Genomic DNA, 26019 nt, shown 5'->3' with positions numbered 1-26019 from the left:
GAGCGGTAGGGAAAGGGTAACCTGGCCAGTGAGAATAAATAATGGTTAGAAAATCCAGGAACGACGTTTCCAATGAGAAATGCTTCTTTTTAGTAGGTTGACTATTCTCTAGCGCACGCGTCTAGAAATGGTGAAGGCCTCAGAAAAGAGCTTTGTTGAAGCCTAATCACCCTTCTCATGAGGGGCAGGTAGGGGCACACATCTTTGAACCCAGCCTTACGTTGTTAACTGAGAAAGGGCTTTTTCCTCATTTACAGGTAAGGAGCCTGAGGCACTGAAAGAGGACATAATATCATACCCACTGGCTCACCACTGTCCCCTGAGAGTGTGAAAATCACAGTTTTATACAATACACATGTTCTAAGAGAAAAAATAAATGAAACATTTCTATATTTGATAGCAGACGTTTTCCATTTTTATCTATATGTTATAATAGGATTTTTCTGTTTCTCTGAACTTCCATTTTTCATTAAGCTGTATAGAACATTTTCTTATCTCACTAATTCTTTAAACAAATCATTTCATGCATCTTTCTTAACATCATAATGCATTCAACCACACATCAAAGGAAAGCCTGCATTATGCTTCCAGTCTGTGACACAAATATTTTTCTTCTAGGCTGTCCACTCCCTGCACCATGTGTGATTCATCTTCTATTCTCTGCCCAGCACAGTGCTCAACACTGGACATTGAATGACTGTCAAATGAATAAATAAAATCACCCATAGATATTAGGCAGTGCAAATACACTTTAAAAAATTATTGTATTAGTTTTTCTTTTCTCACTATTCTGAAGTCCTTTCTTTGTGATTTGTAATTTTTTAAAATGAGGTTTTGTTTACTTTGTTTCATTAAATTATACTTAAAAAAAAAAGCCAACAGCAGATGCAAACTATTACATTTAGAATGGATAAATAAGAAGGTCCTAATGTATAGCACAGGAAACTATATTCAATATCCTGTGATAAACCATAGTGGAAAAGAATCTAAAAAAAGAATGTCTATATGTGTATAACTGAGTCACTCTGCTGTGACTACAGCAGAGATTAGCACGACATTGTAAATCAACTACACTTCAATAAAAAAAAAAGTCACCAGGCCACATTTTCCTGGTTCATACCTGTGCTCTATGGACAGTTCATCTCTACTACCCTGATCTTGATCACATACTAAAGTACAGCCCTACCTTTTCACCATCTTTAAGTACTTGGGCCAGATGCATTACTTTTTCTATTTTCATGCTTATGTTATGCTAAGTCGTAAATCCACTTAAGTACTATAGACTGAGTCCCACCTTGGATGAGTTGTTTTTCTCTTAATATTTATGGAGTTCGATGCTACTATGTTAAGCATCATCCTATATGTTCTTCCTCTTATTTCTCACTACAATGCTGTGGCTATTTTTTCTCAGAGTATTTATCCAGGAATGCAATGACTACTTATGTTTTTAAGGTTCTATAGGTGTCTGAAAAAGACAATCTCTTGTAATGTTGCTTCTGACGCAGGTTCACCATTTCTTTCCATCGTCCTTATTACTTCCTAGCATCTAGAATAATACATCAGCATATAGCAGATTTCCAGCTCAATAAATGCCAGTAATTATTACTATTGGACTATTGTTACTATTAAATTTTTAAACTAAGCATTGGGTAAGATCGTCTCTAGAAGAATGGGTTTCTAAGCTCCAAATAAGAGCAAGTTTTGGAACAAAGCTCACTTATCAATGTATTGAACTAGCTTATTAATGTTGGTAAATGGCTTATTTCTCAGGGCTTTTCTAGCACTGATTTCCTATTTTATATGCTTCTAAATCTTGGAATGAGAACTTTTGTTGTCAAATGAATTTGGGCATCATTTAATAATATCACATTTTCTTCTCATTTTGTAAGATGTTTTGTTTTTTTAAGCATAAATTTATTTATTTATTTACTTTTCACTGCACTGGGTCTTCGTTATTGCACGCAGGCTTTCTCTAGTTGTGGCGAGCGGGAGCTACTCTTCGTTGCGGTGCACAGGCTTCTCATTGCGGTGGCTTCTCTTGTTGCAGAGCATGGGCTCTAGGCACACGGGCTCAGTAGTTGTGGCTCGCAGGCTCTAGAGCGCAAGCTCAGTAGCTGTGGTGCACAGGCTTAGTTGCTCCGTGGCATGTGGGATCTTCCCTGACCAGGGCTCGAACCCATGTCCCCTGCATTGGCAGGCGGATTCTTAACCACTGCGCCACCAGGGAAGTCCCTGTAAGATGTTTTGTAAGAAAGAATTTGATTGGTTTTTGTCCCTGGTTCCTGGGAGGGAGACTAAATCCTTGGAATTTCCCAAATGGGTCTTTCTTATTCCTGAGCCCCTTGGGTTCACACCTGAGTTTATGCTAAGAGATAAGATGACTCAGAATGGGGACTGGTCACTAGAAAGACAAACCACATGATTAGAGGTTTGGGGCTTTGAGCTAGCCCTGCCTCCAGGGAGGGGGTGAGGGGCTGGAGATTGAGTTCAATTCTGTAGCTAATGATTAAATCAACCATGCCTAGGTAATGAAACCCCAATAGAAACACTGGACACTGAAGCTCAGTGCAGCTTCCTGGTGGTGAACACACTGATATGCCAGGAGGGTGACAAGTCATGATTCCATGGAGAGGAATCCTCTCCTTCCAGGACAGGACACGGAAACTGCATTCATGAGCCCCCCAGACTCTGCCCTGTGTGTGTCTTCATTGGCTGTTCCTGAGCTGTATCCTTGATACCAAAACTGTTATTGTGTGTACAGCCCATTCCTGAATCCTTTGAGACGTTCTAGTGAATTATAGAACCCAAGGGGGGTTGTGAGTGGCCCCTGGACTGGTAGCCAGTTGGTCTGAAGTGAGGCTAGTCTTGTTGTGGACCATGCCCTTTAACCTGTGGGGTCATTAGTGCCAGAACTGAATTTCAAGACACCAACTGGGGTTGGTATCAGAATATAAGCAAAGCAATATTTTTTTTTTTCCTGAAATTAAATGATCTCACTATTTGGAATAAAATAAGTTTGGGACCACATGCCAATATTTAAGCTCCTGTATCTCAGCTACAACCCAGCCTCTACAGCCAGCTGTAGGATGGGCTAGTACTCTGCAAACCACATCTCTCCTTTGCCAGCTGGCTAGGTTCTGCCAAAAGAAAACATTAAAGGGAGGTTGGGAGGCAGGAGGAGGGAAAGACCATTTGTTCCTGTTTGATTGCTGTCCAATATGCAAGTCCTCAGCAACTCTGCTTCATCCTTGCATTGGCAGTCGGTTTGAGTTTACAGCTTTTTTCTAGACTCCCAGGACCAGCCTCTTCAAAGGAACCAGCATCAGCTGGGCAGACAGCCCATTCTCAGAGGACGGGCTGCACCTCTGGGGTGGGGGTGGGAGTGGGAGGTCCCTTGTCTGAGCTCTTGGCTCTCACAACCTCAAGCCCTTCTCTCTGCTCCCTCAGCCCCAGGGCCGGCAGCAGCTTCCCAAAGTGACTTTCTCTGAGCTCCCTTTTTGCTTCTGCGGTCCCCTCAATACCTTTTCACACAGCTCCCTGGGCTGGTTATCCTGTTTTAAAAAGCTAAAAAAATTGGTTTCTGTCTTTCTGACTAAACCTTGATGGGTAGAGACTAAGTGTATTAATCCTTGAATAGCAATACAATGTAAATGTTTGTGAAAAACCGTATCTTATTAGCAGTTATCATCTTGAAGCCTAGAGAATAAAGATATTCAATTGGATCTGTTTTACATGCACTGTACAGTTTTATTGGAAAATTACGTTTATTGTAGAATTTTAATTTTTAAATACTCTAGGTACACAGAATTAACGATATTTCTTGATTTATGGAACACTCCGTTGTGTGGATATACAACATTTTTTTACCCATTCAGGGGCTGACAGACATTTGGGTTGTTTCTACTTTGGGGCTATTATGAATAATGCTGCCATGAACATCTGTGTACAAGTCTTTGTGTGAACATATGTTTTCAGTTCTCTTGGAATAGAACTGCTGTGTCATATGTTAACTCTATGTTTAACTTTGTGAGGAACTATCAAATTATTTTCCAAAGTAGCCGCACTGTTTTACATTCTTACCAGCAATGTACTATGGCGGGGTTAGGGGAAGGTGCTTTTCTTTTAATTATAGCCATCCTAGTGGGTGTTAAGTGATATCTCATTATGATTTTGATTTACATTTTCTTAATGACTAATGATGCTGAGTATCTTTTCATGTGCTTATTGGCTATTTGTATATCTTCTTTGGAGAAATGTCTATTTAGAGCCTTTCTCCATGTTTTAATAGGGTAGGCTGTCTTTTTATCATTGAGTTGTAATGTATTAGCTTTTTAATCTCTGCTATGTCTAGGGTTATTTCTCCCTTTTTTCATTCCTAATATTATTTGTCTTTTCTCTTTTTCTCCTTATCAATCTTGCCAGAATCCTATTGTGAGAGTTAATTTTATGTGCCAACTTGGCTAGGCCAGGTGCCCAGATATGTGGTCAAACATTATTCTGGATGTTTCTGTGAGAGTGTTTTTGGATGAGATAAACATTTAACATTTTATATCAGTGGACTCTGAGTAAAGCAGATTGCCCTCCATAATGTAGGTAGGCCTCATCCCCAGCTGGACAGAACAAAAAGACTGACCTTCCCCAAGCAAGAGTGAATTCTGTGGCAGATGGCCTTCAGACTTGAACTATAACATCGGCTCTCTCCTGGGTCTCCAGCCTGCCAGCCCACCCTGCAGATTCTGGACTTGCCAACCTCCAAAACTGTGTGAGCCAGCTCCTTAAAATAAACATTTCACTCTCTGTCTCTCATCTATATACACATACACATCCTATTGGTTGTGTCTCTCTGGATAACACTGACTAATACATGTATCTACTTGATTCACATTTTCAAAGAATCACTTCTGGCTTTTTTGATCCTCTTTACTGAATATTTGGTTTCTATTTCATTAAATTCTGCTACTTTGTAATTTCTTTCTTCCTACTTTCCTTAGAGTTTTCTTTCTCTAACTTCACAATTCTTTGCCACTTCTCCTTTTCTTCTATCAACGTTTAAGCCCCAAAATCAACTGCCTCCAGGTGTTTCTGCCTCCAGGTGTTTCTCCACAAGCAAAACAATTCCAGACGCCCAACACTGAGCTTCTCCACCTCCCAAATGCCCTTCCTCCTACGTTTTCTATCTTAGTGAAGAATCCCACCACCCACCCCCAGTCTCCCAACCCTGAAACCCTAGATTCCTCCACCTGGAACATTTCCTCCATCACCATTCCTTTCATTCCCACCCTGAAACAGGAGCCTGCCTCTTGGTTATTGCACTGCCTCCTATCTGATTCCCCCACTTCCCTTCTAATTCTCCCACCAGCGCCAGGTTTCTAAAACAGGAATCAGCTCTTGTCACAACGCCATTTGAAGACCTTTACTGGCCTCTCCCCACCCGCTCCTATCTCTCCTACACTCACTCGTCTTCCTTAGTCCTGAGATGTATGGGTCAGACACCCAGCCATGCCAGCTTCTGCTTTTCCCCTTAGCTTTGTCCATGCTCCCACTTTTTTTTCCTATTGAAGTATAAGTTGATTTAGAATGTTGTTGCTCCCACCTTTTTATTACTGGTTTTTGGTGGTTTTGTTTGTTTGTTCCTTTCCCTCCACTTTCCATTTTAGTGCTTTCTTTCTCTTTATCGAAAATTAAAATTTGGACGAAGACCAAACAATATTGGTTTGAGGCAAAAAAAAAAACCTTTTTTTTTCCTCCTTCCCTTTCCTTCTTCTCACACGTGCCCTGTAAACCCCTGCAATTAACTGTTCTGTTTCGGAGGATGAAAGCCATTTTTTCCTCCCTTCAAGAGGCACTTATTTTCTTGGTTCATTTCTCCAGGTTCTCAACATGCCTTTGCTGTTTCCATTCTTGTCTAACACGCAGCCACTATCTGTTCCTCTTTTGCAATCCCTTGAGCCTGTTTTGCCATACTCCACTAGGTGGATAATGGCTTCTCGTTTGCTATTTATTGCTTCTAATTAACTGCTTGGATCACAGCCCTCAGGTATTAATTTGGTACTTAATTCCTTGAAGTTTTAACCAGAAATTATCTGTTCAAATCTCTGAGAGCTACTGCATCAGCCTATTTCTCTTTCTGGACTGCCTGAATCGTTTCTCCTTATCAGAACCATATAATGAAGCAAAAATGTCAAGGGACTTTGTAAAATGGAACATTCCACCCACGTGGAGCCCGTTTAGCAAAGCTTTCATCATGGCACTCCACCACTCAGGAACCTGCAGTTCTCAACTGACTACCCCATCAATTCCAAGCCCCTCTTTTCAAGTTTGCCCATAAAAATGCCCCATCCCGCCTGTTCCACTGCATTTCCTAGCACATGTGTTTAGAAGAGGAGGTCCACAGGGACCCTCTCTTCTAAACACACTGGACACCTCACACCACTTTATCCATAAAGTCAATCAACAACAAACCCACCCGGTTCTCTGCTACTTTCTAGCTGTGTGACTTTAGCTACAATATTTAAACTTTCTGGGGGTCAGTTTCCTTTACTCCAAAGTGGGAATAACAGTAGTATCTAAGTCAGAGTGTTGCTATAAAGATTAAAGTTAATATGGGTAAGGTACTTAGGACAGTGACTGGCACACAGTAAAGCACTTAATAAAAGTTAGCTCCAGTTAGTGTTATTATTGGGTTAGATTCATGGATATGAATTAGATATAGATTATTTACCTTTAAATTATTTACCTTTTCTGTGATTTGTTTTGGTTTTATTCTCCCGCCCCCAAACTATATATATATATATATATATATATATATATGCTGTTTCTACTTTGTCACTGAACAAGGTGATACTATCTTTGTTCAAACCAAAGTACAAATGAAGAGATACTATAAATGAAAAAAAAAAGTGTGCATGTGCCTCTGTGTGTGAGTGGGGGGGGGGGGTCTTTTTATTCTCAGTACGTATATATGCACCACAAGGGGAAAAGCATCCCAAATGTTTATATGTATGGTGATGAGTTATGTATCCTCATACAATACACAGTAGACGCAGGAAGAATATAGGCAGATGAAGGAACTCCTGCCCTTCCCCCCAAGCTCTGTTCTTCTCTCTACTGCCTTACTAGCTCTTTCCCAAGATGGGAAAAATTGTGGTCAGAACTCAATGGTCAGAAACTCATTGATTGGGCCATGTTTTACAAGTGGTCAGACTACTATGCCTTAAAGATAAGCAACCTTGAACGGTGTTCCTTGTTTCCTTCCTAGGTAGGGTATGGCCCAAGGGCAAGCCAGCTACCATCATCCAAGTGGCTGGCTGATGAGTCTCAGGGTTTGCTCCTCAGAACTGGTCTGTAAATCTTAGCAGCAAGGAAAAGGGAGCAGCAGGCTTCACTTAGGACTTAACCCTAAGCCAACACCCAACTCAATTTTTTTCAGAGAACCCTCAGAATAGGAGGTTTGCCCATAATCATGTGGCAATCTGTTTTATATTTATACTGTTGTTCTGAATATATAGATTCTGGCTTGAGAACCTCAAGGGTAAGAGGGTATGAGTGATAGGAGTCAAGCACCAAGAACCTATCCAAACTGTTAACCGCAGAGAGCACAAAGGGTCGCAGCACGGTTAGACAGCGTACTCTGGGAGAATATCTTGCCTAATGGCAGGGAATGGGGGGAGAAAAGCAGAGAAGCCCTCTGAAAGAGGCAGCAATTGCACTGGGACTGTAAGGCTTGAGTAGTACAGGCTAAGACAGCGGGAACCCCCAAGAATTCTGAAAACTAGCATCATTAAACCAAAATATAATTTAAATTAAAAAAAACGAGCATGTTAGGGGGTGATGAGAAACATCAAATCAGCCAGTGTTCAGTCTGTGGCCTGGGGGTCTTGGGCAACTTGGACACTGGAGAAATGGTCTCTGGACAAGGCGGGTAATGGTCACTGGGCTCAACCAGAGTTTCAGGGAATTCTCCATGCCCACCCCATTATTCTAATTCCCTTTTTCTGATTTCATACTACTGGGCTACTTTTTCATTTTTTAAAATGAAAAATTTTTTTAATTAAAAAATTAAATTTTAATTTAATTTTTAATTTTAATTTTTAATTTTAATTTTTAAAAATTAAAACTTCAGTTTGTCGGCAACTTTGAACCTGAGAAGGGCGTACCCTGCATAGAGAAAACAGCCCAGTCACTAGAAAAAGACAACCCCACTTGTACTGATAGAAAGATAGAATAGTTTAAAGGTGCTATTTCTACCTCTTCATTTGCCACTTCCTCCAAAATCAACTGGTGTCCCTCCTTCCTTCTCCACTGAACTCATCCCAGGAAAATCCACCCATTACCTCTCATTTCCTGAATCCATCAACTATTTAAACTCTTCACTGGGCCTCCCCATGGCATGGGACACTCTTCCTGATGCCTTTTTCCTTCGTCTCCTGGGTGGGAAACCATTCTGGGACATTTCCTGGTTCTGCTTCTCCATCTCTGGCAGTACCCTTTTAAGGCACTGTCATTGATTATTTCTAAGGATCTTGGGAAAGTCTCTACTCAGGACCCACAAGGCTAAAGCCTAGGCCCAGGGTAATCTAGTAGACGTGCTTCCCCTGGGAGGCCCACCCCACAAACATCCCCACTAGCACCCACCAGATGGTTGTAGGATCAGCCTTTGAAGATAAGTGAAAGGATCAGAGAGAAGGGTAGAATGGACAGTGAAAGCTCAGAGTGAGGGAAAGGAAGGAGTGAGAGATGGTTGTAAATGAAAGTTGGGTCAGACAGAAAATTCCAGGTAAAGGAGTTGAAGCTTCCTCCAGGGAGTAGGTTGGAACCATTGCAGATTTTTTGAGGGTTAGAGCCAGGCTTCAGGTTTTATGTGCAGAATGGGTGAGAGTGCCAAGCAGACAAACTAGAGATCTGTACACATATCACAGGCCCTGCTACCCCTGTAGGGTCACCTCACCTAAGTGCCCTCCCCCTTTTGTCTCACCAAAGTCTCTCACACTTCCTGGTTCAACTCTATAAAGCTTTCCTTTGGGCTGCAGCCCACCTGATGTCCACGTTCATAAAAGTGCCTGGACTACACAACTAACTTCATTCTCTCTCTATATATACAAACTGACATAGAATCTGACCTTTTTCTCCATTTGTTAGATGCATGTGCCCAATGAGAATATAATTTCTCATGTGCCACCTTTGAGTCACCTGGCAGTGCGCTAGGCTATGAACAGAATAACTACGTATTACATGCTTTCAAAAAGACATGGATTTTGTACTATTTATTCTTTTATAGAGTGACAGATTCTACTTCTGCTTGTTTTTCCCCTACTCTGCCCCTGCATTCTTTCCTTCTCCCTGACCACATGGCTGCCCAGCTAGAAGACTCTACTTTTCAGCCTCCCTTGCAGCTAGGTCATGTAATTAGGTTCTCGCCAAAGAAATGTGAGCAGCAGTGATTTGTGCAACCAGCCTAAAAGTAATTGTTTGTCCTGAACTTCCTCGCTTTCTCCTTTCCTCAAGCTTGAACAAAGACGTGCAAGCAACCTGACTTCCACACAGATGAGGACAAAGCCTTAGAGGGTGGGGGAACAACATCAGGGAAAGAACCTAGGTCCTTGAATGACCTTGTGGAACAGAGCTGGACCACCTGCCCAGACCAGCCAGACTCAAGTCAAAGAAAAATAAACTATCTTATTTAAGCCACTGTATGTTGGGGTCCCTGTTTCAGCAGTTAAGCATCTACACAACTAATGTATTTCCCCAAATCCATTTCTCCATATAATACAGTAAGTCCAGCTTTTGAATTGGGCATATTACTTCCCAGATAAAGGCTACATTTCCCAGCCTCCTCTGCACCTATGTGTGACCATATGACTAGGCTGTGGCTAATGAAGTGTAAGTAGAATTGCTACATGGGCCTCCTGAGCAATCTCCTTATAAAGTAGTCAGTGACCTTCTTCCCACTTCCTCTTTCCCATGGTCTGGAAAGTGAATGTAATGGCTGGAGATGAAGCAGCCATTTTGGACCACGAAGTTACATTCTAAGAGTTGTGAAGAAGCAGAAGACCAGGATTAGTGTCTCCGATGACCAGTTTTAGACTGCCTACTTCTAGATTTCTTTACGTGACAGGGGAACTTCTATCTTATTTAAGCTATTAATGTTTGTTTGTTGTAGGTAGCTAAACCTAATCTTAAGTAACAGATACATCCAGCATCATATCATCTGCTGGGACACACAGCATTTCAAAGCCCAACTTGATTCTTGGATATTCCTCTTAGCAGAAGAAAAGGAAAATCACTTTCCAAATTGCAGCAGTAAGAAGCCAGTTTCCATTCCTTCTGAAGAAAATCAGCTTGGCTTTTGTGCTCACTGAAACACTGCCTCTACAGGGAGGTCATTGAGGGACAAACACCCTGTCTCTGGGCCCACCAGGCCCCAACAATGGTGGCTCACACTAGGGATGCATGACATGTGGGAAGACAGTAAAGAAGTGGGATGGAAGTGGGGAAAGAGATGTGACCCGGCTCTCATGGGCAGGGCAGTGAGCACGAACAGAACGCTGAGCTTGGGACACTAGCCACTGCAAATTTAGGGCCATACAGACAGGGAGGAAATAAGGCAACATCTCTCTTTAAATTGGGATTTCTGCTTCCCACCAGCTGCTCTTATCTCACACACCCTAGGCCAGATGGCAGTCTCCTCCTTTACCACCCTCTACCCCAATCCCTGACAGAGGCAGAGAGTGGAGGCCAGATGCTGAAAACTGGGGGAGCCTAGACACAGCCCCACCTGTCCGCAGCTTCGCAGGACTTGACTGACCACCTGCCTCTCCCGGCCTCAGTCTCCCCACCTGTAAAGCCAGCAGCGGGTGGAAGGCGCTGACAGCTCTTGAGACCACTTGTCCAGGCGGATGGGTAGTGGGAGCCACGCGCTCCCCGTCCGGGCCTCGGCCGTGCCGGCGCTGCCTCCATTCGCATCCTAACCAATTGCCCGCCCCCGCCCCCGCTCCTGCCGCCTCCGGTCCCCGTCCCGGGTCTCCGCTCCCGCAGCCCCTCATCCTTCCGCAGCCTCACCCTCCTCGGACAGGTAGCGTAGGTCGTAGAACTCCCCCGCGAAGGTGCCGTAGGAGGAGTCGTGGCGCGGCACCGCCTCGTCGGAGCCGGAGTCCCCCTGCGCGCGGCCCCGGGGCCCCCGGCCCCCGGCGCCAGCGCCGTCGTCCGCGGGGCTGGCGGCACAGGCGACGGGCCCGGCCAGCAGCAGCAAGAGCAGCGGCGCCCAGGCCCCCGGGCGCTGCCGGCGCGGCCGCGCCATCGCTATCCACCGATCCCGCAGACAGGCCGCTCGGGCCGCAGCAGGGGCGCCGCGGGCGCAGGGTCGGACTGCGCGTCCGCCGCCGCCAGCACGCGTCCGCCCCCTCCCTCAGCCCGCGCAGCCGCGCAGCCGCCCGCACCCGCCGCCTCCCAGCCTCAGTCTGCGCATCCTCGCTGGCGCCAGAAGCCTCCCCTTCTTCCTAGCACCCTCCTCTCCCGAACTCTCTTTCTCTGCCTCCATTCTTCCTCCCATTTCTCCTCCCTCCCTCCACGAGTCTCTCACAGACACAGATTTGGCCCTCCGGGCACTGCCGACGCGGCCGCGCCAACGCTATGCACCGATCCCGCAGACAGGCGGCTCGGGCCGCATCAGGGGCGCCGCGGGCGCAGGGTCGGACTGCGCGTCCGCCGCCGCCAGCACGCGTCCGCCCCCTCCCTCAGCCCGCGCAGCCGCGCAGCCGCCCGCACCCGCCGCCTCCCAGCCTCAGTCTGCGCATCCTCGCTGGCGCCAGAAGCCTCCCCTTCTTCCTAGCACCCTCCTCTCCCGAACTCTCTTTCTCTGCCTCCATTCTTCCTCCCATTTCTCCTCCCTCCCTCCACGAGTCTCTCACAGACACAGATTTGGCCCTTCTACCCTCTTGCTACTACTCAGAAAGTGGTCCACGGAGCATCAGCAGCAGCAGCAGCAGCAGCCCCCAGAGGCCAGCATGTTAGCATCACTAATCTCGGGCCCCACAGCAGACACGTGACTCAGGACGCATTTTACCAATATCCCCGGGAGACCCCAGTATACGTTCACATTTAAGAAGTGCTCCCCGGAGGGTTCACCTTGAACACACCTTGTCAGAGTCACTGCTTCCCCCACCTTGTTCCAGCACTTTTTGGTTTATATAAAGCACTTACTATATCCATTACTTCTTGGGGTCATCACTGAAAAAGTTGAAATTGCAAGATACGCACTTTATAGATAGGTAAACCGAGGTCCTTAGGGCCACTTTAAACATAGGTAAACCGAGGTCCGAGGTCCTTAAGGTCTAGTTTCCCGAGGGAAACTAGAACCCAGCTCTTTGGGCTGGATTCGCATAGATTTTTGGCGTGTGCAGTCAGCAGAGGCTGCCGGTGCCCTTGCGTAACGTGCCCCCTTCAACACCAGGCAACTGGTTTACTGGTTTCCCCACAGCAAGCACGTACAGGCCTTGGCAGGCCCAGACCGTGGAATTCCCGACTTTCCCAAATCCATTCCTGCCGCTTGCAGTTCACTTCCGGTTTACTCAGCCATTCATTCATTCATCCACACCAAGCACTTAACTACATGCCAGGCCTTTCCAAATGATGGTTTTGGAGTGATAACACATTCAAACTGCTAAGCTGTTTTCCGCTAGAAAACATGGATACAATTCTTTTTATGCTAGTATTGCAGATCCAGCATTCTAGCTTGCTTTTAAATTTTATTTTATTGCATAAACAAACAAAATAATTACGGAGGCAGAAAAGCATAGAGGTTTCAAACGTAGGCCCAGAAGTCAGGCAGTGCCGTGTGGTGATCAGTAACCTCCATGATGCACTGGAGATTAGATAGAGGTGAGGATCAGTGGTATTGAATGAATACCTATAGTATTAAACCCTATGACAATGAACGAATGAATATGCCTATGGTTCTGAAATACAAAAATTCAAAAGAAACTAGTGATTACAACCTTTTTTGGCCCAGGAGAGATGGGAGACAGGGGACTGCTGTGAGAAGTGAGAAGTTTTGTGTGACCCAGAGGTCAAATGTTTGCTTTTAGGTATCAGTTAACACTGATGGTGGGTTGTCCAATTGGAGTTTAAACGTGTTTATCCTGACAGGTGATTCAGGTATAATTCATGGAAACCCTGGGCTTCACTAGGTCTCCCAATATCCCAGTCATTTTAAGAAATATGTCAGATTTACTGCTTGAAAAAGGTAAGATGAACTATAATTACTTTAAAAATCAAAACAAAGACATTTCTTTCCCAAAAACATAGCTTCCAGAGGATAAAATTCTAAAATACAAGAAGTCCAATCAATTGAAAATCTGTTAGAGTATCCCTAAAAGAACAAAAAAATCCAAAAAAAAAATCTTATTGTTAAATATTGAAATGTCTTTCTTTTCATCTTCCTGTTTATCAGGAAAGATATGGCCAATTTTAAGTGGACCAATGTTTAGCAAAAAAAAAACAAGCATTGGACTTCTGATTCTGGTGTTGATTCACTGGTTTGGGAATCCAAGCTGTTATCTATTACTTTATTTTTTATTCCCTTCATTTTAATTAATACAATTAACAGTGATGGTGCCAGATATAAGGTAGATTAAAACCAGGTCATTCTTCTGGTAAACTGGTCTGGTAAAACCAGGTGGGCTTTTTTTTTTTTTGGGCAGGGGATGTCAGGTGCTGGTGTCGGAGGAGGGTTTGCACCCACAGCTTAAAATGAAGCTTGTAGGTAAACTGCAGATTTCAATGAGCTACCCGTGATCAAGGACCTGGGGTCCATGGACTCAAAGGCGGACATAGATGGGTTTCAGGGGTGGTGTGAGGATCGAATGAAAGTGCTGGAATGATGTGTGCTGCATAGCTTTTTCTAGGGAGAATACCCATAATCTTCATGGGTCACTTAAAAGTCTGCACACCACCCCAGGGCCTTAGAACCTACTCTGGTGTCCAATTCCTTATGGGCTTGGCTGCTTCCTTTCACGAGGTTCTCTCTCATCCACTTAAATTGCTTTTGGGATTTTCTTATTCTTTTTGTTTTCCTACAAGATTTCAGCCCTGGAGGGAGACCTGTTCTCACCCTCAGCACATATTCCCTACTTTGTTACATCCCAGGTTTTGCATAAAGCCTCTGCTCCCCACTGATGTGAATCCACAATACTGTGGTTTTCTCTTTTGTACATATTTTTCAAGGAAGAACGTTTCCTGAACATGCTGAGACCACTGCCTGAACAAGAGTTGGGCATTCAAACAAGATCTTAGAGATGAACCTGAGTTTAATTTCATTTGCACTTTTAAAAAAAGATAGCACCTTTATTTTCTCTTCTCAAAGCCATTTCTCTAAAACAATTTTTTTCTGTTATAAACTTCACCCCCCACAAATCCGTGCTGCATCTCGTTATCTGACCAGTTTAACAACAGATTTGTCCACGCTTCTGTCTGTCTAGTAATATATGTGATTTTTTTCCCTTTTGATTGTTTATGAAATAAAAGTTGTGATCTTGGCAGCTCCTCAAAAAGTTCAACATAGAGTTGCCGTATGACACAGCTATTCCCATCTCAGTTATATAACCAAGAGAACTGAAAACAGATGTTCACAAATGTTCATATTATTCATAAGAGTCAAAAAGTGGAAGCAAGCCAAATGTCTATTAATTGATGAATGGATAAACAAAATGTGGCATATCCTTACAATGGAATATTATATAGCCATTAAAAAGGAACGAAGTACTAATACATGCTACAACATGGATGAAACTTGAAGACATTGCGTTAAGTGAAAGAAGCCAGTCACAAAAGACCACATATTGTGTTATTCCATTTATATGAATGTCCAGAATAGGCAAATCCATAGACAGATATCCAAAGACAGAAAGTAAATTAGTGGTTGCTAAAAGACAGGGGGAGGGGAGAATTGGTAGTGACTACAGATACGGAGTTTCTTTTTGGAATCATGGAAATGTTCTGTAATTAGATAGTTGTGATATTTGTATGACATTATGAATATGCTAAAAAATACTGAATTATATACATTAAAATGGTTAACAGGGTGAATTTCAAGTTTTTTAAAAGCTGTGATCTTTGAGATGATGAAAGAAAGATAAAGATGGTAACAGAGGGCCTTCCCTGGTGGCGCAGTGGTTGAGAGTCCGCCCGCCGATGCAGGGGACACGGGTTCGTGCCCCGGTCCGGGAAGATCCCACATGCTGTGGAGCGGCTGGGCCCGTGAGCCATGGCCGCTGAGCCTGCACGTCCGGAGCCTGTACTCCGCAACGGGAGGGGCCACACAGCAGTGAGAGGCCCGCAGACCGCAAAAAAAAAAAAAAAAAAAAGATGGTAACAGAATATTCTTGTGCTATTCTGGGAGTGTAAAACTTGGTAAAAGATGGGATCTTCTGAATGCTCTAGGACCTCGTTTTTAAACTCTTTAAACATAAGGATCTCCTATGCAATCTACAATCCACAAACCTGGGGTTGCAGGATTCCCAGGCCACTTGCATTAACCCTCACCCCCATACCCACCAGGAGTCTGTGGCTCACAGTCTGGAACACTTGCTCCGGAATGATTATGTCAGCAAGCTGATTTTTCTCCCTGGACATAAGATGTGTTGTGTGACCGTATGGTACTGTTATTTTGGTTTTAAGTATATAAAAAAAGGCGAAGTGATTGTACCAATTCATTTTTATCCCTATGAATCCACCCAACACAATGTCATCTTCTCAGGTCACAATGCCAAGCACCCAACATACATGTACGTAGGCAAATAACCAGGACAACTGCTGAAACAATGGAATCCTCTTGATTTTACTGGTTAGAGTTGAGCTGCCAAAGGTACTGGGTTTTCATATACAGTAACAGCCAACTTGTTTGTGATCAGACTTCCAGTGACATCTGTGAACCCAGGGGGACATGGGGAAGAAGCAGCAGGCTCAGAGCCTCCTGAGAACAATGGCCAAAAAGCCCATGCATCCCTCCTCGGAAGCAAAGCCAACCTGACACGTATGTAACACTGAGTTTCCTGGCTTCCTCAAGAAAACTTCAGTTTTGCCCTGGAGGTTTCCATCAGAGAGCCGGAAGTGAAGAGCAGAAGACTGAGAAAGCAGGTTAGAAGAGGAGGGATTGGCAAGAGGTGACAACCCCAGAAACAGATATTTCCCCCGTACTGTACAGGAACACATTTTGTATCGTGTACACAACATAAAGAATGGCTAAAGCTGTTTTAAAAGTACAGCCGGGGTCATGTAGTATTGGGGTGGGGGGTAAAAGTTCCCAAATACCACAATTGCCCCCAGACAGCTTCACCAATAGAGCAGACAGCAGTGCAAACCATCAATGAGAAAAGCGTTAGTCTGTGAAAGGCAAGCCAAGCCCTGCGCATCTGGATAGTGCCTGACGACATCACTGCACCACACCAAGGTACAAAAGGGGCGGATGTTTGTAATGATGACCATGACTCATCAAGAAAAGGTTAAATACTCTCCAGTATACTCTGTTTACTAAGGCAGGGAAGTGTGTAATATATTTTAGAAAGATTTCCCTCAAAAAAATATTAAAATTGTATAGATTCAGCACTTAAAGGGTTAATCCTCTGTTATCTGAATATTTGCGTACATTACCTCATTTTACAACAATGCTAGTCAATGAGGCATTACTTTTTTTTTATAATCATTAGTATCAAATTATTGGCACCATTCACGTTTAAGGAGAGGGACAGGAGAGCAAATTATACAACATAAAAATACAGTTCTGATACAAATATACGAGATCAATTCCACTTAAGTGGTCATAAGAAATGGATGGACATTTTACACACAAGGAAATACAGCCAGTAAGTCACCACATGGAAAAGTGCTCAGCCTTGCTAGCAATTAGTGAAATAAAACCACCTTTCAAGAAACAACTATACGCACTTATTAAACTAGCAAAAATAAATAGAAATGGCACAACCCAATACTGGCAGAACTATTGGTAAATAGAAATGCTTACACATTGCTGGTGGCATCATAAATTGTAGAGGGGATTCAAGCATTCAGAGAGGATGGGGGGTTGAATTTGATGACCTTTAAGGTCTTTTCAACCCAGAGACTGGATCTTTCTAGAAAGCAATCTGGCAATATGAAACAAGAGCTATAAAATACCTCATGCTCTTTGACCTTGTAATCTCTCTTTGGAGATATTCCCAAGGGGAGAATCCAAAGGAAGGAACATTTTTTACAAAGACATTCATAGCAGCACTATTTATAAGAGTGAAAAATTAGATATAACTCAAATAGCTAGTAATGGCAAGAAATGAGGTTAATCATGTTACATGGATACAAAGAAATCAAAATTGGTGAGAGCAGGATCAGTGTTGAAAAGAGGAGCTGTGTGTTAGATGGAGGAAGTAATCAAAGACCATGTACACACTGACCATACTGATGTAAAAATGTGTGCATATTCATTGAGAAAGCATGGGAAACATTTCAGAGGGCTAGTCTGTGGTTAGGGGGTTCTTCATTATTCCTGCAAAGTTGTTCAAGTGCATAATAAAAATTTAAAAACACATTTCTTGAAACTATACAAAAAGAGAGCAAAGTTTCTTCTGGTCAAGTTTCTATCAACAGGACATGAGTTGATCAACTTTAGAAATAATTTTCCTTTATGGAACAGCCAAATGAATCCTGATATCAAGTCACTTTGTAAGGATTTTTAGACAATTTAAACTATAATGTCTTACTTTGGGTTCAATAATAAATTTTATATATCCCAAATAATATCATATACCATAAGTTCACAAGTTAAATTGTATTTCAGATTAAGCTGAAGCACCTTCAGCTCTGGCGACTGCAACTTTCCTTTTTTAGTTCACCTACTTGTGTCTGAATAAAAATGAATGTTAAAGACTTTATAAGATCTGTGTATTTACCAGTGTCAATGAAAAACCAGCAGTAAAGAATTATTCTCTCATTAAAAATGACTCTAACAAACAGTCAAAGCTTGGTGCAAGTGTCAATCATACAAAATCACATGGTTGAGATTGACAGCAAAGGATTCCGTGCCATATTAACCCCTGTGGTTATTAATATATACACACAGGAACTTCTGAAAAGGAATCCTGGTTTTCCCATCTTTCTTCTAGGCTTTACCAAACCCTGTCTCAACTACACTGAGTAGCAGAAAATCTCTAATACTCAGGAGACATAAAATATCTTTTCCGATAGAAGTCAAGCCAGAAGTTGGCTTTGACTAACCACAGAGACCTGGGCCAACAGAGCACACATTTGTATGTTGTGCTAGAGTGATCACACAAAGCCCGAAGAAAGAAAACGGACAGAAGGCACCATGCCATCCTCCAGGCACCAAGGGGAGAATTTCACAGTTCGGTCATCAACAGTCTTTTCATCATTTTCTCTCTCTCCAGTTCCTGCCGGAGCGTCTCTGCACTGAAAAACAATAAGGTGACAAAATGCTGAGATACACGCTCAAAAATGGTAAGAGCAGTCTCAGTTTAAATGTCGTCTCCCAGATTCTTTCCCAATCTGAGTTCTTGACTTTCTTTTTCAGGCTCCTTAAGGACCCCCTACATTTGCTAGCATTACAGTGACCTGAAATAGGCTGCCTATAGGTTCCCCCCACCAGATGGAGAGCTTCTGAAAGCACCGCTCCTCAGGGGACTGACTGTTATATATGCCATTCCTCTCTGAAACCCTGGAGCCTAGCATAGGAACTGGCACATAGCAGCCTCTCAGTAAAGGTCATTTAAATGAATGGGAAAATGTCCAGGGGTTAGATTTCTTTAAATCATGTTTTCAATTGGTTTCATATGCACTTTCTCCCAGAATTACCTCCAATGTTTTAATAAATAAAATTGAATGAAGTAAAATTGGCTGCTTTAAGAGGATGCTGCTGAGTCCTTTGCCCTCGAGCCCAGTTGCCTATCTATGGAATTTATCTCCACTGTTTAGGTGCACACATACATACACACACACACACACACACACACACACACACACACACACACACACACACATCCCACAGGAAGTACACGTCTTGAAAGGCACAATCGATTTTTTAAATAATTTCATTCAGAGTAGAAAGCAATGTTTCTACTATGGCCAAGAAGGCTTTACACAATCTGGCCCCAGTTTCATGGGTTTCCTCTCCTGTCATTCACTACCTCTCTGGCTGCACCAGCACCCTTAACTCTTTCTTAACCATGCCAGGCTCACTCCACCTCAGAAGCCTTAGCACCAGCTGTTCCCTCTGACTACTATACTCCTTTCCCAAATATCTGCAGCTTGCTCCCCTCACCACCTTCAGCTCTCTGCTTAAATGCCACCTGGGTGAGACCATCCCAGCATGCCCTATTGCCCTTCATGGATTTATGTTTCTCCCTAGCACTTGTCACTCTCTCACACACACATACACACACTCATTCAATGTCTCTCTCCCCTCCCCCAACACTAAATTGTAAACTCCGCAAAGGTAGCACTTTCATCTGTTTTGTTCACTCTACAGCCCTAGCACCTAGAATAGTGCCTAGCCTTTGACGACATTTCAATAAACACCAATATTCAGAGAATATTCAGAGAATAAATGAATAAAAGAATGAATAAGAGAGTGGTAGATGTCACAAACACAATGCACCTAGAGCCTGTGCCTGGTTTCCTGTCATCAGAGTTATCTCTTGGTACCTGCTGATCTGACTCACCTGGCCACTGGAGAAACAGGCTTCCGAATGGTGTAGATGGTCTGCACTGTGGAGACGGTCTCTGTCAAAGGCCTCAGGGTTGCTGCTGGAATCAGTGGGGAAGACTGGCCAGGACAGCACTGTAATTTACTGTCTCTAAAGTCTGCCTGGAGAGGAAACAGAAAAGAGGAAATCAATCTCAGTTTGGGTTCCATTTTCACACTGTCAGCTGCTCCCTAAGACTTACCACACAGTCCCTGTTATTTTATTTATTTAAGAAATTTTATTTATGTATTTATGGCTGCGTTGGGTCCTCGTTGCTGCACACGAGCTTTCTCTAGTTTCGGCCAGCAGGGGCTACTCTTCGTTGCGGTGCGTGGGCTTCTCATTGCAGTGGCTTCTCTTGTTGTGGAGCATGGGTTCCATGCGCATGGGCTTCAGTAGTTGTGGCACGCGGGCTCAGTAGTTGTGGTGCACGGGCTTAGTTGCTCCGCGGCATGTGGGATATTCCCAGACCAGGGCTCGAACTCGTGTCCCCTGCATTGGCAGGCATATTCTTAACCACTGCGCCACCAGGGAAGCCCAGTCTCTGTTATTTTTTAATAATAGTTAATCAATTGCCATTTATTAAATGATATTGCTTAGTGCTAGCCACTATGCTAAGCACTTGACATACATCACCTCTGGACAATCTTAAAGGTAGAGGTCATGTTTCATCACATGTTAGACACCATCATTTGTAAGATGCATCATTTTTGCATGTGCCACAGAGAAAGAAAAAGTAACCATTCGAACTCTGTCATGTACACTATTGTAATAAACATTCTGATTTCAGAGATGTTAGAAGGTGGAAAAACGTACATCTTGGAACTGATTTTAAGGAAAAGGAAAGTGAGGCTCAAAGAGGTTAAGTGATCCTCCCAAGGTCACACAGTTAGTAAGTATTAAGAACCAGTATTTAAAACCAGGGTTGGCTGACTTCAAAATTGGTGTTTTTTTACCATTATAACAGTGGTTCCCAAAGTATGGGCCGCAGACTAGCAGCATCAGTACCGCCTTGAAACTTGATGAAAATGCAAATTCTCAGGCCCCAACTAAGACCTCTGGAACCAGAATGTTTGGGGACAAAGTCCGGCAATCTGTGTTCTTACGAGACCTTCAGATGATTCTGATATACGGTAGAGTTTGAGAACTACTGGTCTAGAGTACACTGCCTCATTTCAAGAGGATAATTTATTATTGCTTTCATTACAAAGCAAGATATGCTTATTACTGTACATAGAAAACTCAGAAGATATATAAAAGTAAAGAAATGAAGTAATTCCATAATCCCTTACTATCACTGTCAGTGTATTTCCTCATAGCGTTTTTTCTATGCATACTTTTTTGTTTGTTTTATATCCTTTCAGTAGTACCAGCTATATATTTTATAACTTGAGTTTTCATGCTAGTTCCTGGCCCTAAACTTGGAGACATTTTTCACGTGGCTTTCTAAAGAAGAGGTTTTAATCATCAAATGAGCAATATATTTCTAGTGATTAGACAGACGATGAGCTGTCCCTCCTAAGGAAACATGGAAAACCACAACAATACCAGGTATAGTTGTATTTCTATAAGGGTATATCTGGCTTGAGCAACGGGGAGACTCTTATCTTTGAGAGGTCCTGAAAGACTACTACTGAGAAATACAAGCCCTTGTTTGTTTTACAAGTGCCTCTAGAGAGAGAACTGACCTGGCCTGGGCTGGAGCAATGCCAAAGAATTGACCACGAGAACAGGAGCATCGTAGAATTGCTAGCATGTGATGTCTGCCACAGGGAGCTTTCACAAACTTTGGGCTGTAGTGGTCACTTGTGTGGTTTACCAGATAATCCTGGCTCATTGATTTCCATGGTAGGATTACACTTCCCCACCCCACTTTGAAGTTAGGCATGACCATGTGCCTTGTTTTGGCCAAAGAAATGTGCTGCCGTGTTTTATTTCCATTGGAAGATTTAAGTGCTAGTGTGTGATTTGTCACCTTTTTTTTTCACCTTTGCCACTGTGACTAGCAATGTTTCAGATGGCAGCTGCTCCATTAGCCTGGGTCCCAGAAACAGAGCAACACAGAGCACAATGCATAGCCCACCCCTGACAGACATGCAGCGTGAGTAGGAAATTCAATTTGTCATTTTAAAGCATGACTTAGCCCAGCCTTCCTGATACAGGAGCTGGGGTAAGAAGTTATTTTGTTGTTTCAGTGAAGTGGGTGGAGGTTGAGCTTTTGATGCCAATTTTGATCCTTTCTGGAAAAAAGAGGGAAATTTACACTTACATACAAAGGCAAAAGTGGGTAAAAGTACCAGGGCCTTAGCATGAATCAGGGCAGTGGCACCAGACTTTATTAATAGTCATTATATTCTTTACTGCCATGCACTCAAAGTAGAAAAAGAAAGAGCCAGCTTCACTTAAGAATGACCTTAGAAGGACTTCCCTGGTGGTGCAGTGGTTAAGAATCCACCTGCCAATGCAGGAGACATGGGTTCAAGCCCTGGTCCGGGAAGATCCCACATGCTGCGGAGCAACTAAGCCCGTGTGCCACAACTACTGAGCCCACACTCTAGAGCGCACGAGCCACAACTACTGAGCCTGTGTGCCACAACTACTGAGCCTACGCTCTCGAGCCCGCGAGCCACAACTACCTAGCCCGCGTGCTGCAACTACTGAAGCCTGTGCAACTAGAGCCTGTGCTCCACAACAAGAAAAGCCACTGTAATGAGAAGCCCGCGCACCGCAAGCAAGAGGAGCCCCCGCTCGCCGCAGCTAGAGAAAGTCGACTCGCGGCAATGAAGACCAACGCAGCCAAAAATAAATAAATAAATAAATAAATAAATAAATAAATAAAAAAGAATGACCTTAGGGAGCAGTGAAACTTACTATTATTAAATCTCAACCCTGAGAACTTGCCTTCCTATTTGCTGAATGAAGAAATGAATGAACGAACTTCTGCTGGAACAAAGCAGATAACACAGGGACAGACCAGGTTAGGCAGAAGAACATGGGACAGAAATCTGACCAGAGCCAGGCAGGGGACCTCATCTTAGACAGACCAAGGCCCTGGGCTGAGTATCAAGTAGAGTTAACAGGCCCAAATACAAGACAGAAACTGGTCTCAGGATTAAGCAAGGAGCCTGGTTGTTGAAACCAGGCCCAAGGTCAATGCTGGATCAACTGCCAGAAAAACTTTGTGTGGAGTTCCCTGGAGCTGCTGAGCTCCCCCATGACTGTGGTCAGGATAGGTGTGGAGGCCTGTGGAGAGGGCAACCCTGTAGCAAGGTCAAGTGTTTTGACCTTGGAGGGGAGGAAAAGACAATATGACACACGGGGGGGGGGGGGGGTAAGAAAATTAGGAAGCTGAAGCTCATGAATTTGGCTTGTTACCATCCAGCTGTTAGTAACTCCCTAATTATAATCTCCAGTCTAGTCCTGTCTCCTGATACAGACTTGGATATCCAACTGCCCATTCATTGTTTCCATTCAGATGTTTCCAAGGCATTTCTAACACATCATGGCCAAAGGCAAACTCATTATCCCTCCCAATCCACTCTTCCCTAAGATTTCCTTATCTTAGTGAATGCATCCACTCTCCGTCCACATTCTGCAAGTCAGAAATCTGGGAGCCCTTTTTGGCCCTCCCTCTCCCTCATCCAATCCAATTCCTTACCAGCCTCTTTTTGTTTTTTTTAAGATTTTTATTTTGATGTGGACCATTTTTAAAGTCTTTATTGAATTTGTTACAATATTGCTTCTGCTTTATGTTTTGGTTTTTTGGCCACCAGCCATGTGGGATCTTAGCTCCCCGACCGGGGATTGAACCCACACCCCCTTGCACTGCAAGGTGAAGTCTTAACCACTGAAATGCCAGGGAAGTCCCCCTTACCAGCCTCTTAAATATCCCCCTGATCCGTGCACACCTCTCCACCTCCACCATCCACACCTCTCTGGATCACACTCTCTGCCTTCTCTCCCTTGAACTACTGTCCTAGATTTCTAGGCTACTTCCCTGGGTCCACTCTGCCTGAACCCAGCTCTGCTCCCACTGCCATCACAGGGATAATTTCCAAATGCAGCTGCCCTGTTACTACCCTGCTCCAAGTCCTTCAAAGGCTTCCCATTGCTCGTAGGATCCAGATCAGAGCCCCTCCTTTGGCCTACAAAGCCAAGCATGGTTTTGCCCTATAGGGTTTGTCCCTGCTTTCCTCCCCTTCCTCCTCTCATGCCTCACACCCTTGCTCTCTGCCTTCTAGACCCACTGGCTTTCATTTCAGTCCCTTGAATGTGGGACGACTCCTCTGCCCCAGGACTCTGGTTCATGCTGTTCCCCCTGCCTGCTCCAGCTGTCTCAAAGCCCTCTTGCCCAGTTCTTAAAAGTCCCAGCATGGTTTCTGACATTGGCTTCCTGCTCCATCTTGGCCCCCAGCTTTTCAGGAAGGGCTTCCCTGGGTGTCTCGCAGCACTGCCAAGGCTGGGGAGCAGGCCAGAGTGCCCGCCACGGCCAGCAGCGGAAGTAGAGCCGGAGCTTCCAGCTGGGGAGCTGTGCCTAGCCCAGCTGCAGGGGCCAGATGAATGTTGCGGCAGCAGCACTGAACAGCCCGGCCCAGCCCCTGTGTCTCTGCTCTCTGGCTCTTAAAAGGCAGGTTCTGGAAGCAGATCGTGACCCGAGCGTGGATTGTTCTAGAAACCTGCTTTTGTCTCTGCATGGACTGCTGAACACCTTCCCAGTTCTGTTCATCCTCCAAAACATGAATCAGCCACTGCTCACAGCCTCCCTGTTCATGCAGCCGGCCACCTCAGGTAGCGACCATCACCTAACCCGAGACTGCACTTCAAGCTACCCCTAGGCCACCTCACAGGTCCTCTAGATTGGCCTTTGGAAGGAGCCTCAGGGACCACTTGGTTCTTGGTTCTAGGAATTGCATACTCTGATCCCTGGGAGGAGGAGAGGGTGAGGGGAAAGAGGAGGGAACCTCTTCTGCCCCCCCCCACTTGAGCCTCCCCACTTCTGCTCAGTAGATGGTGAGCTGCTGCAGAAGCTTTTAGTTAAGGAAAAAAAAGCTGAGCAGCTGAAAAGAATCCTGAAAATCATCGAACTCTCTCATTTTGCAGATGAGGAAACTATATTTAAATGTTTAAACACATTTCAACAGTTTGCAAAGAGTTTAAATAAGCTGCTCAGCGACACAGAGAGCCATGGTAACGGGAAAGCCAGTTGCCATGACTACCTGCTCTTGTTAAGTACACCACCTGCCTCTCCAGCATTGAGAAACGACAGTCGTACTTAACATTTGTGGGGGTGGTCGGTGTTCGGTAAAGTACTTTCAAGTTCTTGATCCCTTTTGATCCTTGCCTCAACCAGATATAAGGAGGAGGATGTTCTTATTACTATTTCCACTTTAAATAAGAGGAGACTGGTGCTCAGAGTGGTAAAATAACTTAACCTAAAATCTTACCATTATCACGATGCAGATCCAACCCAAAAGAATTAAAAACAGGGACTCAGACAAATATAGGTACCTGCATGTTCATAGCAGCATTATTCACATTAGCCAAAAGGTGGAGACAACCCATCAATGCCCACCGATGAATGAATGGATCAACAAGTTACGGTATATAAGTACAATGGAATATTAGTCCTCCATGAGAAGACCTGAAGTACTGATATATCTTACAGTGTGCATGAGCCTTACAAACATTATGCTAAGTGACAGAAGCCAGACACAATAGGTCACACAGTATGTGATTCCATTTTTATGGAATATCCAAACTGGGCAAACCCAAAAAGACAGAATGGTGGTTGACAGGGGCCGGAGGGAAGGGGAAAATGGGAAGTGACTGTTTGATGGGTATGAGGTTTCCTTTGGGGGTGATGAAAAGGTTTTAGAATTAGATAGAGGTGGTAGCTGCATGACACCGAATGTACTAAATGTCACTGAATTGTCACTTTAAAATGGTTAATTTTATGTTACATGAAGCTCACCTCAATAAAACAAAACTAGAAGATGCAGACCCCCAAACCCCAGCTCCTTCCCAGCCTCACAGAGTTCACAGTGATCAAAAGAAGCTATTGGGGGCTTCCCTGGTGGCACAGTGGTTGAGAGTCTGCCTGCCGATGCAGGGGACGCGGGTTCGTGCCCCAGTCCAGGAGAATCCCACAAGCCGCGGAGTGGCTGGGCCCATAAGCCATGGCCGCTGAGCCCGCGCATCCAGAGCCTGTGCTCCACAATGGGAGAGGCCACAACAGTGAGAGGCCCGCGTACCGCAAAAAAAAAAAAAAAAAAAAAAA

The 26019-nt window shown here is 44.1% G+C and overlaps 2 protein-coding genes across 2 annotated transcripts in view; both read right to left on the bottom strand.

Annotated features, from left to right (window-relative positions):
• Positions 1–11464, bottom strand: part of FRRS1L (ferric chelate reductase 1 like) — a 19764-nt gene extending 8300 nt beyond the window's left edge. The window contains exon 1 of the mRNA XM_007449795.1: positions 11059–11464. Within this exon, the coding sequence (XP_007449857.1) occupies positions 11059–11296 (238 nt within the window). The 5' untranslated portion in view covers positions 11297–11464. The remainder of the gene's footprint in view (positions 1–11058) is intronic.
• A 6916-nt stretch (positions 11465–18380) lies between these two features.
• EPB41L4B (erythrocyte membrane protein band 4.1 like 4B) overlaps positions 18381–26019 on the bottom strand; it is a 148371-nt gene continuing 140732 nt past the window's right edge. The window contains exons 25-26 of the mRNA XM_007449793.1: positions 19719–19864; positions 18381–18450 (exon numbers count right to left, since the gene is read on the bottom strand). Coding sequence (XP_007449855.1) covers positions 18381–18450; positions 19719–19864 — 216 coding nt within the window. The remainder of the gene's footprint in view (positions 18451–19718; positions 19865–26019) is intronic.

The sequence above is a fragment of the Lipotes vexillifer genome, unplaced genomic scaffold, assembly GCF_000442215.2.
Source record: "Lipotes vexillifer unplaced genomic scaffold, Lipotes_vexillifer_v1.1 scaffold230, whole genome shotgun sequence".
Taxonomy (NCBI): Eukaryota; Metazoa; Chordata; class Mammalia; order Artiodactyla; family Lipotidae; genus Lipotes; species Lipotes vexillifer.
This window is presented reverse-complemented; position numbering and strand designations above follow the sequence as displayed.